This window comes from Girardinichthys multiradiatus, chromosome 1 (assembly GCF_021462225.1).
Source record: "Girardinichthys multiradiatus isolate DD_20200921_A chromosome 1, DD_fGirMul_XY1, whole genome shotgun sequence".
In the NCBI taxonomy this organism is placed as follows: domain Eukaryota; kingdom Metazoa; phylum Chordata; class Actinopteri; order Cyprinodontiformes; family Goodeidae; genus Girardinichthys; species Girardinichthys multiradiatus.
In genome coordinates, this window is record NC_061794.1 from 22,095,673 (window position 1) to 22,110,560 (window position 14,888).

Consider the following 14,888-nt stretch of genomic DNA (forward strand, 5'->3'; position numbering starts at 1 on the left):
TGTTAATGGCACTACTTGTGCTAATCATGCTATTCACTGATATAAGGTGCTAAAGAGTTTAAAACGTCAATTCTGATATTGTCTTTGTTTTGAAATAATAGTGAAATCCTGTTAAACTGCAGAGTGTTGTAACGACTGCTTGTTCTCTCGCACACAGTGTGACATCTCCTCTGCTCCTGTTACAATGACAGATCATGAAAGAAATCTTCTTAAGGTTCTTGAATAGTTGTAATAAACGAATAATGTAAAAATATATCACCTAGCAGTAAATCAGAGCTTTTTCTCTAAAATATTAAGTTGGTCACAGATGTTCTTTATGTTTACATAAAAAACAGAAAACTTGAGATTTGGCAAATTGCAAAAATGATAGTAAAACGTACGAGAGCTGTAATCTGTTTTGAAGGAGAAAATATGAAGTATTTAGTTTTAATTGTTAAATCCCTGCGGGATTTTCCTATATTTGTAGGAAGACAGAGCTCTTTAATGTTGAACTGTTTGTGACAAAATTATTGTATTATGTTACTGAATTATATTCCTACATGAGTTCAATTGTCATTTTAACATAAGCAATAAGAAAAATTTTGTAATTTGAAGTTCTTTAGGGAAATTGTAATAATCTTAAATTGTTATCGGCAGGTGAAAGCTTCACAAAATCAGTAATCTGAAACCAACCACATAATCTGTGATTGGTGGATTTCAAGGAATAGTTTAGATTGTGAAGCTGCTGTAAGTTGCTTTCCTTTCCAACAGGAAGGAACATTAAACAATAGACTTGCTCTGTGCACTTCTGCAAACCGCTGTTACACATAACGCCCTGGTCTTGATAGTCATAGATTTTTTTGCAGCAGCTGCTTTACTCTTGATGTTAATTTTTTCTTTGTTCTGCCATCTTTTCAATATTCACCGATTCCCTTTACAAGTCTAAACTTGTACCCTCCACCAAAGGTGCACATTTACTTTGGTTTTATGACATATAAATCTTACCTTTTGGAGAGACACTGCGTGACTTCTTGCTATCAGAGGGACACTCGCTGCTGTTGGGAGAGAAGCTTCTCCTTTTGCCTAGAAGGTCGTCTGTGAATGTAAGACAGAATGAGCGGTCAGAAACAAAAGAGAGGTCTTGGTGCTGATACTGTGCTCTGCTGTGTACCTGCATACATGGCTGCTGCTGTGGAAATGCAAAGCAGAAAGTGATGGTTGGAGAGAAAGTGAAATGGAGGAGGTGAAGCAAGCCACGGGCAGCTGGAGATGTGCCTGTTGTCAGTGATGAGGAGGAAACCAGTACGGCTGAGGATGACAGATCTTTCCAGCTAATTCACATGTGTTGCTCTGTTTGAGGCAGGTGGAAGGGCTCTGTTTCCCTGTGATTTCTCCAATGTCTCTATCCATCAGTATGTACTGAACTTTTATCACCTATCCTCTCCTCCTCTTTTTCCAGATGTTGGAACAAAAGTCTCTGACCTAACTAGTGTGCACTGCATCATCTCTCTTTTCTTCCTTGGAAGTTTCTGTCAGGTGACGTTATGGCTAAATCATGTATTTCTTAGTTTTAGTCCATCCACACTACCTCTCTTACTCTCCCCTGACAACTGCTCATTTCTCCATCTGCTTCAGTCTTCCTCTACTCCCATCTAGATATGTCTGAGCCCTGCTCCCATCAGGAGCTCTTCATCTCTCCTCCCATTAACACTCGCCTCCTCCTCCTCCCTATTGTCCCCCCTGCCACCAAAGAGGAGCATCAAGTGTACAATTACAAATCCCCCACTGCCGTCTCCTCCTCTCCTCCCCTCTCATTCTCCCTGCCCCGTCCTCCTCACCCCCCCCCCCCAAACACACCTCAAATCAATATGGGCTTAATCAGCGGAGGGAGGGGATGCAGAGCACACTGTGCTCAGCGCCGGCAGGAAGGAAAGAGCAGTTTGTCACTGCTTCCTCTATCTTCTTTTATTTTCTGGTGCACCTCTCGTTTTTTTCCAACTATTCTGTTTCTTCCTGCACAAACACAGCCAAGCCACGACAGCTATTGCTTCTCCTCTTTCTCACCTCTCGATGCATATTTTTAGGGATGGAGTGGAGGAGGAGGAGGGGGGTGGTTTTTCCACCCTCGAGGAGAATGATTTCTCTCGCTCTCTCCTGTTCTACAAAGCAATTTTTCATCATTTGTACAGCATGTGTAAACAGCATGCAGAAATAATAATAAAAAAAAGGAGTTGTAAAAAAAAACACAAGCAACATATTTTTGTAGCAAAGCTGGAGCCGGCACAGTTTGGTATTTACGGTCCACGTCAGCTGTCAAAGCCTCGTCTGTCTTCGAGCAAGAAAAACTTTGGTTAATAGAAGGGATCTGTTAATTTGACAGCCATCCTGGAAGTTTTGGTTTTAAATGTAAGTTGAAGCATTGTTTAGCATTTTAATTTGTGAAAAGTTGTGCTCCTGCATTTAAATGAGTTGCTTTTTATCTTGAACTAAGGATGAGTATATCAATCTAACATGAAATCAAAAACTGCAACCACATCTTGACAATTTTACAGTCCCAGGGGTTTTTTAATTCTCTGAGACAGCCTAAAAAGATGTCATGAACAACCCCTTTTTTCCCTTTGGTGTAAATGGTGGACCATTTAGATCTTTTAACCCCACACAGATTAATAAAGTGGTTGGGACTGGGTAATATGAACCAAAACAAATGGTCTGTTGGCCTAATGTCCCATATATAATATCTAAAGCCATTTTATTTTAAAATGTTTTTACTTAATGTTGTGCAAAGTGAATCAGTGCAGAAAGCAAACATGTAAAATAAATAATAGAGCAAGCATCGAAATTCCCTCATAAATAATGTAAATAAACTTTTCAGCCATATGTCAAACACTGAATGTATCCTTTAAATTGTTTATATATCTCTTCACACTGTTAGCACCTCTGCAGGAATAGCAGCCTGATATTTTAGGAACTTTTACTATCATTATCATTACAGCTGTTTATATGTTAGTATGTAGGATCTTACATTACCGGAGAAAACTTAATCAATGCTGCTTGATGAGTTGTATCCAAGGCTCTGATTGCACCCATCTTACTTTCGCAGGCAGGACTGTGTTATTAGTAGTCCTCCAGCCATCCATCTGTTGAAATGTTTGTGTACTCTGATACCAACTGATAGTTAAGGTGCTTTAACACTGTTTATCTTGTTTACATATCCAAAAAGATTGTCTTATGCTGGTCTAAATGTGTAAAAAAAGAGCATATTTTGTGAAACATCTGTGACATCTATGAAGTATGTGCTGCGTTTGATGAACCGCTGCTTGTTATGGCGTAAGTGTACTCAGCCAAAAGGTATAACATTTACAATACACTAGTGGACAAAATAAGTAATTTTTTCCATTATATCAACGTCTTGTTTTTTGGAGTTTTTTTTCCATGCGCAGTGATAGCTTAAACAAATGGAAGGTTTAATCCTCTATATAAACTCTGAGTACCCTGAAGTGGTCAAATAGTTATTAGTTTAAAATTGTAAGAAAATAAGTCAATCTTCCCAGGTATGTCTGTCATTTCAAGAATGCAGCATGCCAAGGTGAGTAAATCTTAATCACTGCATACAGAGCATCTGCATAACATGGCATGAGATTATGTAACAATGTAATCAAGTGATTGCTACATTTTTGAAGCATTTTTGTAAACTTCTCAGCACTGGCACTAATGTAAGATATATATTGTGTCTCTATGCAATTTTGAACATGCCACTGAAAATTTGGACATGACCTATGGTGCATGAAAGTCTAGCTTAGATAAATATGTATTCTTTACAGTCCCAAAAGCACAGAAAGGTGATGCTGGATCATTATTTAATTAAAGGCTTGAAATGACTGAAAGCTTTTGAAGTAGAAGCCTAATACCAAATAAACATATTGGAAAATAGGCAGCAATACATGGTCAGCTACACAAGTTTATCCAGTCAGGTTGCATGAAACCAAATGACAATTTACTCAAAGGACGATTCCTGATATGTTTGCTGAGCTTGTATCAACTTTTACCTTTTCAGGTGCTTCTGCGTAACAGCTACACAACAAAATTTATTTGTAGCCTTATTGTTGTACTTTTCTGTGTACTCTCTGAATAGAAATAGCTATAAAATGCTGACTTGGTGAGATAACTTCCACAGAAACTTAAGAAAGACTGATTACCCGAGTGTCTGAGTGCAGAAAGACACTGAAAGAAAGGCAAAAGAGGGAAAGACTTAGCTGGGAATCTTTGGATTTTGTTGTGCTCCTAAAGGAGTCTTGGTGTGGAAGATGGAGTGAGTGATTTGGAAAGAAAGGGTAAAAAGAAGGTGGTTCACCAATGATCCACTCTTTGATGTTTGTTCTCAGGTTTTAAGGAGATACAGTCCTGATTGCACCCAAAAGAGACTGAGGCAAAAGAAGAAAAGAGCTCTAATGGACAAGAGCATGAATACACACACTTATATGACAATCCTTTCTTTCTCTGTCATCTATTTTTATGATCATGTTTTTTTTTCACATTTTCAAACCTTTTACCATACATTACGTTCACTGGCCCATTCAGGAAAAGGGGAAAAAAAAATCACTGATGGTCTCCATCTATCGTATTAGCGAGTGCTCATTAGTTAAACCTCTCATTCTACCAACACACACACACTCACATCCACACCCACAGCATCTCATGATCAAACACACAAAGTCGAGTTGTCTCTTGAGCCGCTCTCACTCAAGACGCCGTGTCTCCTGAGCAAGTGCCCGAGGGCCAGAGATTTGAGGGCGGAAAGCTTTTAAAGCCAATTAAATGGGGCTTCTTAGAGCACCACGCTCCCTTTTAATGCCAAACCGAGAGCTTTGCAAGCAACTACACAAACCATTTTACCCCCAATGACACTGCTTAGAGTAAAATTTCCAACCCTGTGCCTTTTCCTATTTCCTTAAGTCTACTGAGGAATTACTGATTATAAAGAAAGGAATTCTGTTTTAGCTTCAAACCTGTAATTTTCACTATCAAAATAGGAAAATGATTTAGTGCAAAAATATTATCTTCCTAGTTAGCAAGGTCTACATGGTAACTTTTTAAGGTGTGCTTTAACCTTTGTTTCAGTTGGCTAACTAATATTTGCTGTTTATCTCAGTGAGGGACAGCATGATCAGGAAAGGAGAAAACGGCAAGACCCATGTGTTTCAACTTTTAAGTGACACCGCCAGGGCAAATTTACAGGCAAAGGAAAAATTCCCGATCTTTTTTGTTTTTTGTTTCCTCCTCTCCATTAAACATCAGTTTCCTCCTTCCTTCTCTCCATCCCATAGAGCTTGTTGACAGTGCAGACAGCCAGGCTCCTTAATTCCTCTCTTACGCTGTTAATCTGTCATCTTTATCAGTCCAGAGAAGTGGGAGAGGAGGAGAGTGGACTGTGTGGAGCTGGGGAGCAGAGGGGCGGTGGTGTGACAGGTGGGGACGTGGGGTGGGCCGCCAGCCACAGCCCCCAGATCAATCTACACATTACAGCTGACAGAATGGTGCTAATAACTTATTGATCCCCCTCCGTGCGCCGGGCCTCCGCTGGCCCTGAAAGCCCTGCCATTGATTGGCTTACGGGCCGATGCAGCTGGGAGAGGGAGTGGGAAGAGAGCGGGGGAGGTATAGTTGGTGTTAGCCAGTGGAGCAGGGGGCTAGAGGCGCCTCTGATCATACTGAGAGGAGGATGCACTACCACCATGTGCAAATCAAACACTAAAATTCACTTATTTCATGGCCAAATTCAATACTTTCCCAGACCCAAATTTCCAAAGTTCTCAGTACTTTTAGGTTTTTAAAGCATAAAATACAAAACTTTGATATCAGTTTATGGCAGATATTTCTACAGTGGTTAGGATTCAAATATGTAACCTACAAAACAACTTATGAATGGACATATGGACAGATGGATGGACAGAACAGGTGCAGGAATAAACAGCAGCTTTGCTTGGTCGACATCACAACACACTCACATCGGGACCAATAAGTGAATAAATTTTTGCATTAACATCTTCACTTTACAGCCTGATAAACTGATGTAAAGCCCCCTATTCAATGCAATTCAATGTAATTCAATGTAATTCAATTCAATTCAATTTTATTTATATAGTGCCAATTCACAACACGGGTCGTCTCAAGGCACTTTACAAAGTCAATTCAATCGAATCATACAGATTTCAAGTCAGGTACATACATTCTAATTAATCCTAACCACTGAACAGTGCAGTCAGATTCAGTTATTTATTCAAATTGGTTAAAATGTTTTCTATCTAAGGAAACCCAGCAGATTGCATTGAGTCAGTGACTTGTAGCAGTCACTCCTCCTGGATGAGCATGTAGAGACAGTGGACAGTCACTGGCGTTGACTTTGCAGCATTCCCTCATACTGAGCATGCATGTAGCGACAGTGGAGAGGAAAAACTCCCTTTTAACAGGAAGAAACCTCCAGCAGAACCAGGTTCAGTGTGAGCGGTCATCTGCCACGACCGACTGGGCGTTAGAGAGAACAGAGCAGAGACACAAAGAGAACAAAGAAGCACTGATCCAGGAGTACTTTCTATGGGAAGGAAAAGTAAATGTTAATGGATGTAGCTCCTTTAGTCGTTTCACCTAGAAAGAAAGAACAGATCAACTCTGAGCCAGTTTTCAAGTTTAGAGTCTGAAAGAAAGCATGTAGAGTTAGTTACAGTAAAAGCTCAGTCAGTAGCTATGTCTAGGAGACAGATAGGGTTAAACACTGAAAGACAGGGCCTAGTGTATCATCAGTAGAAGGTGAGCATTAAGTTGTTGGCAGCAGAAGCTTGGCGATGTCCCCCTCCAGAAAGGTGTCACAGGGAGGTGTCCTCTATGTGATGACAATACTTCTGTAAATTACGTAGCTAAATCTATCAACCACTGAAACCTTGTACAAGTGCAGTGGACTGCAAAGCAGAGCCCAAAGAATAAAAGGAAGCTACACAATTTAACACCTGAGAAAAACATAACGGGTATATTTATAACGAAAACTGTCCCAGTGGAGGAGATCACACCATGGAGGAATGAGCAGCAGCAGAGCTGACTTCTTATTGGAGAGAGCTTGTGACCAGCAAACATGGTGGAAATAAAAAAGCTGCTTCCTTCTGTGTGCACTACAAGCTAACCATCAGATCGGGTCTTCAGCTGGAAAGTTTGCAGCCTGTTATATCTTCTTCTTAGACCTGAGAAGACCAATACATTTTCAGACCTAGCTTCAACAAAAGCGACAGATTGATTGAAATGTTTTGAGCTTTTAAGTTTATATCAAATCTTTTTAATTATTTTTAGTCTCTGATTCATGATGCCATAGGAATAAAAAACTTTTATATGCTAAATCTCTAATGACAGAAATGAAGGTTAAAAACGCACGAGAACCCTGAAGATGTAATAAATTACATGCAGCACTAATAAAACATTAAAAGCCTCTATTGACATACAGTATAGTGTTTAGTATTATATAATTTGAGGCTTTAACAATATTAAACAATAGATACAGCCTAAGTTAACTTCTCACAGATGGTTTCAGTCTGTAAATCTGTAAATGCTAAAATCACTGGGACACACGGTAACATTTTCCTGAGCTCTGACTGCCACCTTTACAATGCTTACTTTGTCTAAATTGCAACACACTCAAGTCATTACTGCAAAAACAAACCAAAACTTTATTTTCAAATTTTCGTGTACAAGTTACTTGGTCCTGAAATAAAGAAGATCACAGTAGCTCTCTGGTCTGTGTGACCACAGCTGTGGAAAAATGAGACTGCTGCTTCATGTCTTTTGACATTGCCCTGAAGTCAAGTCCTTTCAGTCTAAGGTGTTTTATTTGATTTCAGAGTTAATGAATACAAATGCTTCTCTCTGTCCTGCTGTGGGCTTATTAGAGGATAAGACAACATACCCATCGTAAAAACGGCAGGAACAGAGTAGCCAGAACAATATTAAATGCTTCGGAACAAAAAGGTTTTTAACTTTATCTTGACCAGTGATTGTCATTATTAAACTATGTGAGTTATCTTCCCACAACCCTAAGTCAACATGTTGCCTTTTTTGGTTGGGCAGAATGTTGAACCATTTTTCCTATCTTTAATTGGAATAAACAAATTTAAAAGAATATCTTTCCACTACCAATCGAATAATTGTTGACATTTTACATAATTGCTCCTTAGTATCTATTAAGGAAGTGGTGGCACTCATTTTTTCCTTAAAAAATACCAGGTTGGATAGGGTATGTGGTATTGTCATCAGCTTAGACTAGGCTTGACATGTTGTATTACTACTAAACGGAAGTTAGAGCATTTTAAAGCTTTCAGGTGTATTTTTAATCCTAGGTTAAAGATGAAACAAGTGTGTGTTGTTTTTCTTTATTTAAAATAACATTGTGGAGCAAAACAACGTTTGGGAAGGCCACATGTTTGGAGCGATATTTACTTGACATGCTGCCATAAATATGTTCATGCTCTAATTATTTTTATTAAATATTTCTATTCTGTGTTTAAAATATTTATAATGTAAGCAGTAGTATCATGCACATCATTTTACTTTTTATTTTTTTTATAGATGTCCTACATTTTAGAGTCTTTTTACAGTCTGATGGGGAATCATGGTGCATGTTTAGGAATGACAATAAACCGGCTATTCAAAGCAAGGCAAGTTTATTTGTATAGAACATTTCGGTAAGAAGACAGTTTATTAAAGTGCTAAAAAATACTTTGCAGTGACAAAATAAGGGCATGTAAATAAAAGTTGAACTGCAGACTAAAATTCATAATGTTTTATTTAATAGTTTACATAGAACAAACAGCTAAAGACAACTCTAAACAAATGGGTTTTTAACCTGCATACTGCCATAAATTGGCTTTAGATGTGAGGCTGCAAATTTGTCTGCTGAAGACCCGATCCAAAGGTGTGTTTGAAGCACAGGGAAGGGAGGTGCAGAGTTTCCATTATCTCCATGAATACGGACTCTACCTAATATTCAATTATCTTTGTTTTTTCTTCTATTGTGATCCTATTGTGCTTTTGGACTTTGAATGCATCAACATGTACTTTGCTGCACTTTTTATGAGATCAGTAAAAATCCAATAAAGGCTTAATGCATAATATTCTGCATCCATATCCTTGTAATTCTGTAATTTTTGCTGTTGAATTCAAAACTAATACCTCTATCAAATATCTTGCTGCACAATGGTTTTTTTCTCTTGTTTATTTGCTACATTTCTCCATAGAAAAAAAATTTTATGGCTCAAAATTGCAATCGGCAAGTGACACTTTAAAAAAAAACACAAAATCAGTAGCGGTCAGAAAGAATCTGATTGGGGCATCTTTAAATGTAACATTTAAATTCATCTGCACAGCTTGAACATCACATTTGCAACATAATGATGTTAAAAACAATACAGTTGCCATATTTGGATACCTGGGTATATCTTGCTACAGTATTAAAACCCAACTGTAGCATCTAACTCCTTGCTTTGAATTTAACTGAGATGTTTCTTTGCTTGAACAAGAAGGCTTCAGGCAAAAAAAAGGAAGAAAGCGCTTATTTAATAGATATATTTGAGAGCATTATCACTGACATAAAAAATGTTGTCTTTGGTTCATGTTTTTATAGGAGCAGCTGAAGCTTCCTATACAAGTTATTTCACTTTTACCTTCTTTTAAAAACCTGTAGATCATCATTTAAACAGGTTTGCTTTTAAAACATGCTAACCAATAAAAACAAATATCTGATCATCATATACTCGTTCCATTGTCAGTTTTTCAGACCACCATGCCAGCATTTAGCTGTCCTCTGCTTATGGCTGCTGCATGCATACCTAACTGTGCATAATAATCTTCCTTTCAAACAACTTATAATTAACCAGTCAATATAGTGTGCAGATGTTTAAGAAGCATCTTGGACCAATGATATGGCAGGTATGATTTAGGCCTAAATGCTTAAGTGACTTAGTTCCACTACGATTTTTTTCACAACTATGCATTAATATCATGTTCAAATGAAACGTGTAAGAACTGTTTGCATCTCATTCCAGTAATAGGCTTTTTAAACAGTGCACTTACACCTCTGTTAATCTTTAAAAATATTTATAACTGCTATTTCCTGTGTGCTTTGGTGAGACCAGGTCAAACATCACCACTGATCCTAGTGTGTTTGCTTTGATGCTAAGGTTCTTTACTATGGTATGCAAACAATAACTTTCTGGGAGCACTTTTAGGAATAATCCTCAGTCACAAATTAAGAAGTCTATAATGAACATGCTGAGCAGCAGATTCACATGCAAGCAAAAATTCAAAAACCACGCAGGGAAAGGTGTACATGCACTAGCACACAGAAATGTGCCCCAAACCGCTGCTGCAACCCGCAGCGCAACACACACACACATGACGACAAGCTGTAACTGCTTCTGGGAGCCTGAGCACGCAGAGCGAGGGAGAGGGAGCGAGTGGCAGCCCGAAAACACCTTATCTGCCTGTTTGAGTCTCCGGTCTGACCACAGAGCCACAGTTTACAGTCTCCACAGGCAGCCAGACTCTCAACGTCGGCGCCCTGCTCCCTCCACCTACCCCCCGCCTCCCTACCCTCCACTTCTCCACCTCTTTCCCACTTCTATCTGAAACAGAGAATGGCTGTGGTGGAGAGAGAGAGCGAAGGATCGAGTGAGGAAGAGGAGGGAGGCAGCCCTCCTGTCTGTCCCTCAGATTTAATTAATGGCCCACTCCAGCACAGAGACAACCTGGCAAGCCTGCTTCCCTTTGCTCCTGACCCCTGACACACACAGACTAAGCCTTCCCCCACCATAGTTACAGGTCTCTCTCCTCTTATACCTCTACCTCACTCATCAGCTTTCTTTTTTCTCTTGATTTCTTCCATCAGTATCCTCTCTCACTTTTTTTAAAGACTTTTAACCCGTCCTTCACAGTTCACCGGCAAACACTTCCGGTAGATAGGCCAAACAGTGGAATTGACTGAGTGCACACAATATCATAGCAGGAAGCTGGTTTTAATATTTCACTCATCTCTTGTACTTCATACACCTTTCACCCACCTATGTGTTTGGATGCAATTTTGAGCCTGTGTTGACTCGCATCTTTATAGCTATGTGTTAGTTGTGTGCCTGAAAATCCGTGTGTGTCTAATTTCACTGGCAGACAGAATTAGAGCCAGTGGCTGATCGGATTGGACGTGTTTACAGACACAAAGCGAGCTGCTTAGGCAGCCTGTTAAAATCTCCCTTTAATGCTCAAACAGGCAGGTTTTAGGGTACTGGGCTCCCTGTGGCATGGGGCATACTGTGCTCACACCGTCCCCCATCATCCCCCCACATTTACCTCAACCTACTAATTCTCCTCCCTTATTAGAAAGAAAAAAATCTATTCCATTGCTTGAACTCTTCCATTAGCTGATTAAGACAGATTTTTTGGGGGGTGGGGTGGCGCTGTCCCAAACTAGGGTCTAAGACCCTACTTAAGCTGGTTGTTACAGTCTGATAGCCTCCTCCTTCTAACCACCCTACCTGATATCACAGGCACCGTATGGTCAATTAATCCGGCAGACAGAGAAGGGGAGCACACAGAAAGAGGGTCTAGAAGTGTCGAGTATGGGGTGATGACGCCACTTGCCGTGCCTCTAGCTAGTGGAATCAAGATGGGAGAGTCGAGAGACTGTGGGCACATTTGGAGGAAAGGCACCGGAATTACCAGTTAATATGCATCTATCTATCTATCTATCTATCTATGTATCTATCTATCTATCTATCTATCTATCTATCTATCTATCTATCTATCTATCTATCTATCTATCTGTCTATCTATCTGTCTATCTGTCTATCTGTCTGTCTGTCTGTCTGTCTGTCTGTCTGTCTGTCTGTCTGTCTGTCTGTGATTTCTTGATTCTTCAGGCCTGGCAGTGATCAGGCTGTGGCTACTGAAATGAACCCGTTTTCCTAACAAAACCTGGTTAATCATTATTTCATGATTTAAAAAGCAGATTATCACATTTTCACACAGGGCCTAGGTGGTTTGGATAGCCTTCGCTATTGTCTGATATTGAAATACATTTATCAGGCTTTACATATATATTCACCTTTACATGCACATGCACTAATTTCAATGTATTGTTATAACATCTGGAATATTAAATGTAAATTACTGTGATATATTTGAAATGAATGATTTATAAATGTAGCCTTGCAGCAATTAATAGTTTGTTAGTAATAAACAGGGAGAAACACAAAACTCAATCATCATCATTAGGCTTTATAATACTACTCAAAATGTGATGGCAACATCCAGCACAGTGAGCTTTCATCGCAGAACAGAACATACTAATAACCGTAGAACAGCCTCAAACAGGTTACTTGACAAATAGCTGTAATTAAATGCAGTCTGTGTCCTATGTGTAAGCTGCAAGAAAAGCTCCAAGGCTAACACATGCACACGATGGTTCCTGGGCTCATATTAAACCAGATTAAAAGCAAACAAAGCTATTTATTCTGAGGTAATTTAAAACAGGGGGTTTAACGCAAAATCCTGGGGTGCGGCAGAGAATCTGGGAAGAACATTAGGCGATCAACTTAAGAGCGACCTTTAGGAAGGAGTAATAAGCTTATCTTCAGTTCCCTCAGCTGAACAAATTAGCGTTAATTACAGAAAATGGAGCATGTACCTGTACAACAGGAATTATAAAAGGTGGCATATATCATCAAGCTAAACATGAAGTAAGAGAGAGGAATATATAAGAGGAAAGAAAAAGGGGGATGATGGGAGATTGTGGGTTTCCTACCTGTGTGTCGAGTACTGGTGCTGTGGTCAGAGGCAGACTGCTCTTCGGGCATACTGTGCTGTCTGGTGTGGTGTAGGTTGGAGATAATTGCAGAGAGGTCACCGTCCCGACTGGAACAAACACACACAGGAAGAGACGGCACACTATGAAAGCAGCTACAAACTTAACTTTACAACCCCAACTGCTTAGCAAAAAAACGATGAAACATGTTAATTCATGCAAATTTGCGCAGCACTCACCACAGAAATCCTTTACTCAGATAGACCAGTGATGTAATAAACACACTCCTTCACACAGACTCAACAGCTACAGGTGGCTGTCCTGTCAGCTGCCTCTTAGCTCTGAGGTCTGTAATGCACTCTGACAGACTACCGCATCCAGCACTTTCAGGTCTCATCCCCGCTCATCTTACGCACTAAGATGTATTAATGAACATATTTACAACTCATAAGTAGTTTAGCAGCTTAAAACCCTAATATGGTTCTTTTTAAACCACAGTTACCGATGGCCGCTTTACAAAAATATGGCAACTAAATACTCTGAAACTATATCTGCATATCCCATCAAATTGCAGTGCTGATCCTATGCCAAATAATGTTATATTTGGAAATTAGCAATGATTTAGTAGTAAAAACATTCATGATAGATCGCTTAAGGTTTTTACTTTCACAAGATTTTAACATGAGGTCCTTCATAAGCAAGAGAGTCTACAAGGATCCTGTCGTATCCTTCAGCACCTAAAGTAGGACCAGGAGAAGGGTTTGCAGATCAGACCTACATTCGATTGGAGCTGTGTCCTTCCAGTTTTTCTATTTGCCATTTTCCTAAACTCCTCACACAACTGTGCCATGAAGGCGTATCATTCGCAATCTGATTACCATCCTGATTGCATTAAAATGGAATGATCATGGGAAATAGGTGCTTAGCATTTGAGGGGCGTATGGCAGTGCTGGAATAGTTAGAGTTGTAGCAAACAATCTGTATAGATGAGCCTCAGAGCTGAATAAACCATGGTTTAAGGTCTAAATATCAGCTACTGCGTCAGTGCAACTGTTCATACTCCTTGAACTTTCTCACATGTTTTTCCTGTTGCAACCAGAAATTTCAACTGATTGTGTTGTGATTTTATGTAACAGCCCAACACAAACATAATGCATGATTCTAACGATAAGAAGTGAAGTGGAAGATAAAGGATAAATGTCTTTACAAGTTTTTACAACAAAAAATCTGAGATGTGTGGCATGCCTTTGTATTCACCCCCCTTTACTCTGACAGCCCTAATTAAAACAACCAACTGATTTCAGAAGTCACCTAACAAGTGGAGTCCATTTGTGTGTGATTTTATCTCAGTAGAAATCCAGCAGTTCTGTGAAGGCCTCTGAGGTTCATTAGAGATCATCAGCGAACAAACAGGATGCAGAACAACAAAGAGATAAAGCCGTGGAGAAGCTTTAAAGCAATGTTAGCTTCTAAAACAATATCCACAATCACAGAACACTGTTCAGTCCAATTATTCCAAAACAGAAAGAGTATGGCTCAACTGCAAACCCAAGCAGCCAAGAGGCACGAGTTAACACTGAAGGAGCTGCAGAGATACACCATTCAGGTTAGGGTCGGGTAGGTGAAACGTGTCATTGACAGCATCATGCTATGGGGAAACTTTTTCTCAGCAAGGACAGGGTAATCTGAGAAAGACTTGATGGGATGATGGATGGAGGTAAATACTGGACAATCCTGGAAGAAAGCCTGTTAGATGCAGCAAAAGACTTAAAACTGACTTGGAGGTTCACCTTCCAGCAGGAGAAAGACTAAACACACAGTCAGAGTTATGATGGAATGATTTAGATCAAGGTATGGTCATGTATTGAAATGGCCTAGTCAAAGTCTAGACCTTAAATTTAATTAACAGTATGTTGTTACACCTGAAAATGATGTTGACTATGGGTGGTTGATTTCACCAAAGCATTTAATTGTGATACTATGGCTAAAGGTTGTAGTAACAATAATATTAATTCTCCCCCATTTTTCTCAGAATTATCTCTCTTTATATAGTGCAAATATTTAGGCTAAATATATTATC

At 39.4% G+C, this 14,888-nt stretch overlaps 1 protein-coding gene across 5 annotated transcripts in view; it reads right to left on the reverse strand.

Moving 5' to 3' along the window:
• The window catches only part of samd11 (sterile alpha motif domain containing 11), a 62,998-nt gene that overhangs the window by 23,753 nt on the left and 24,357 nt on the right, over nt 1-14,888 (reverse strand). For all 5 annotated transcript variants that reach the window (XM_047362855.1, XM_047362864.1, XM_047362880.1 and 2 more), the window contains 2 exons: nt 12,809-12,918; nt 985-1,074 (listed from right to left, as the gene is read on the reverse strand). In XM_047362855.1, coding sequence (XP_047218811.1) covers nt 985-1,074; nt 12,809-12,918 — 200 coding nt within the window. The remainder of the gene's footprint in view (nt 1-984; nt 1,075-12,808; nt 12,919-14,888) is intronic.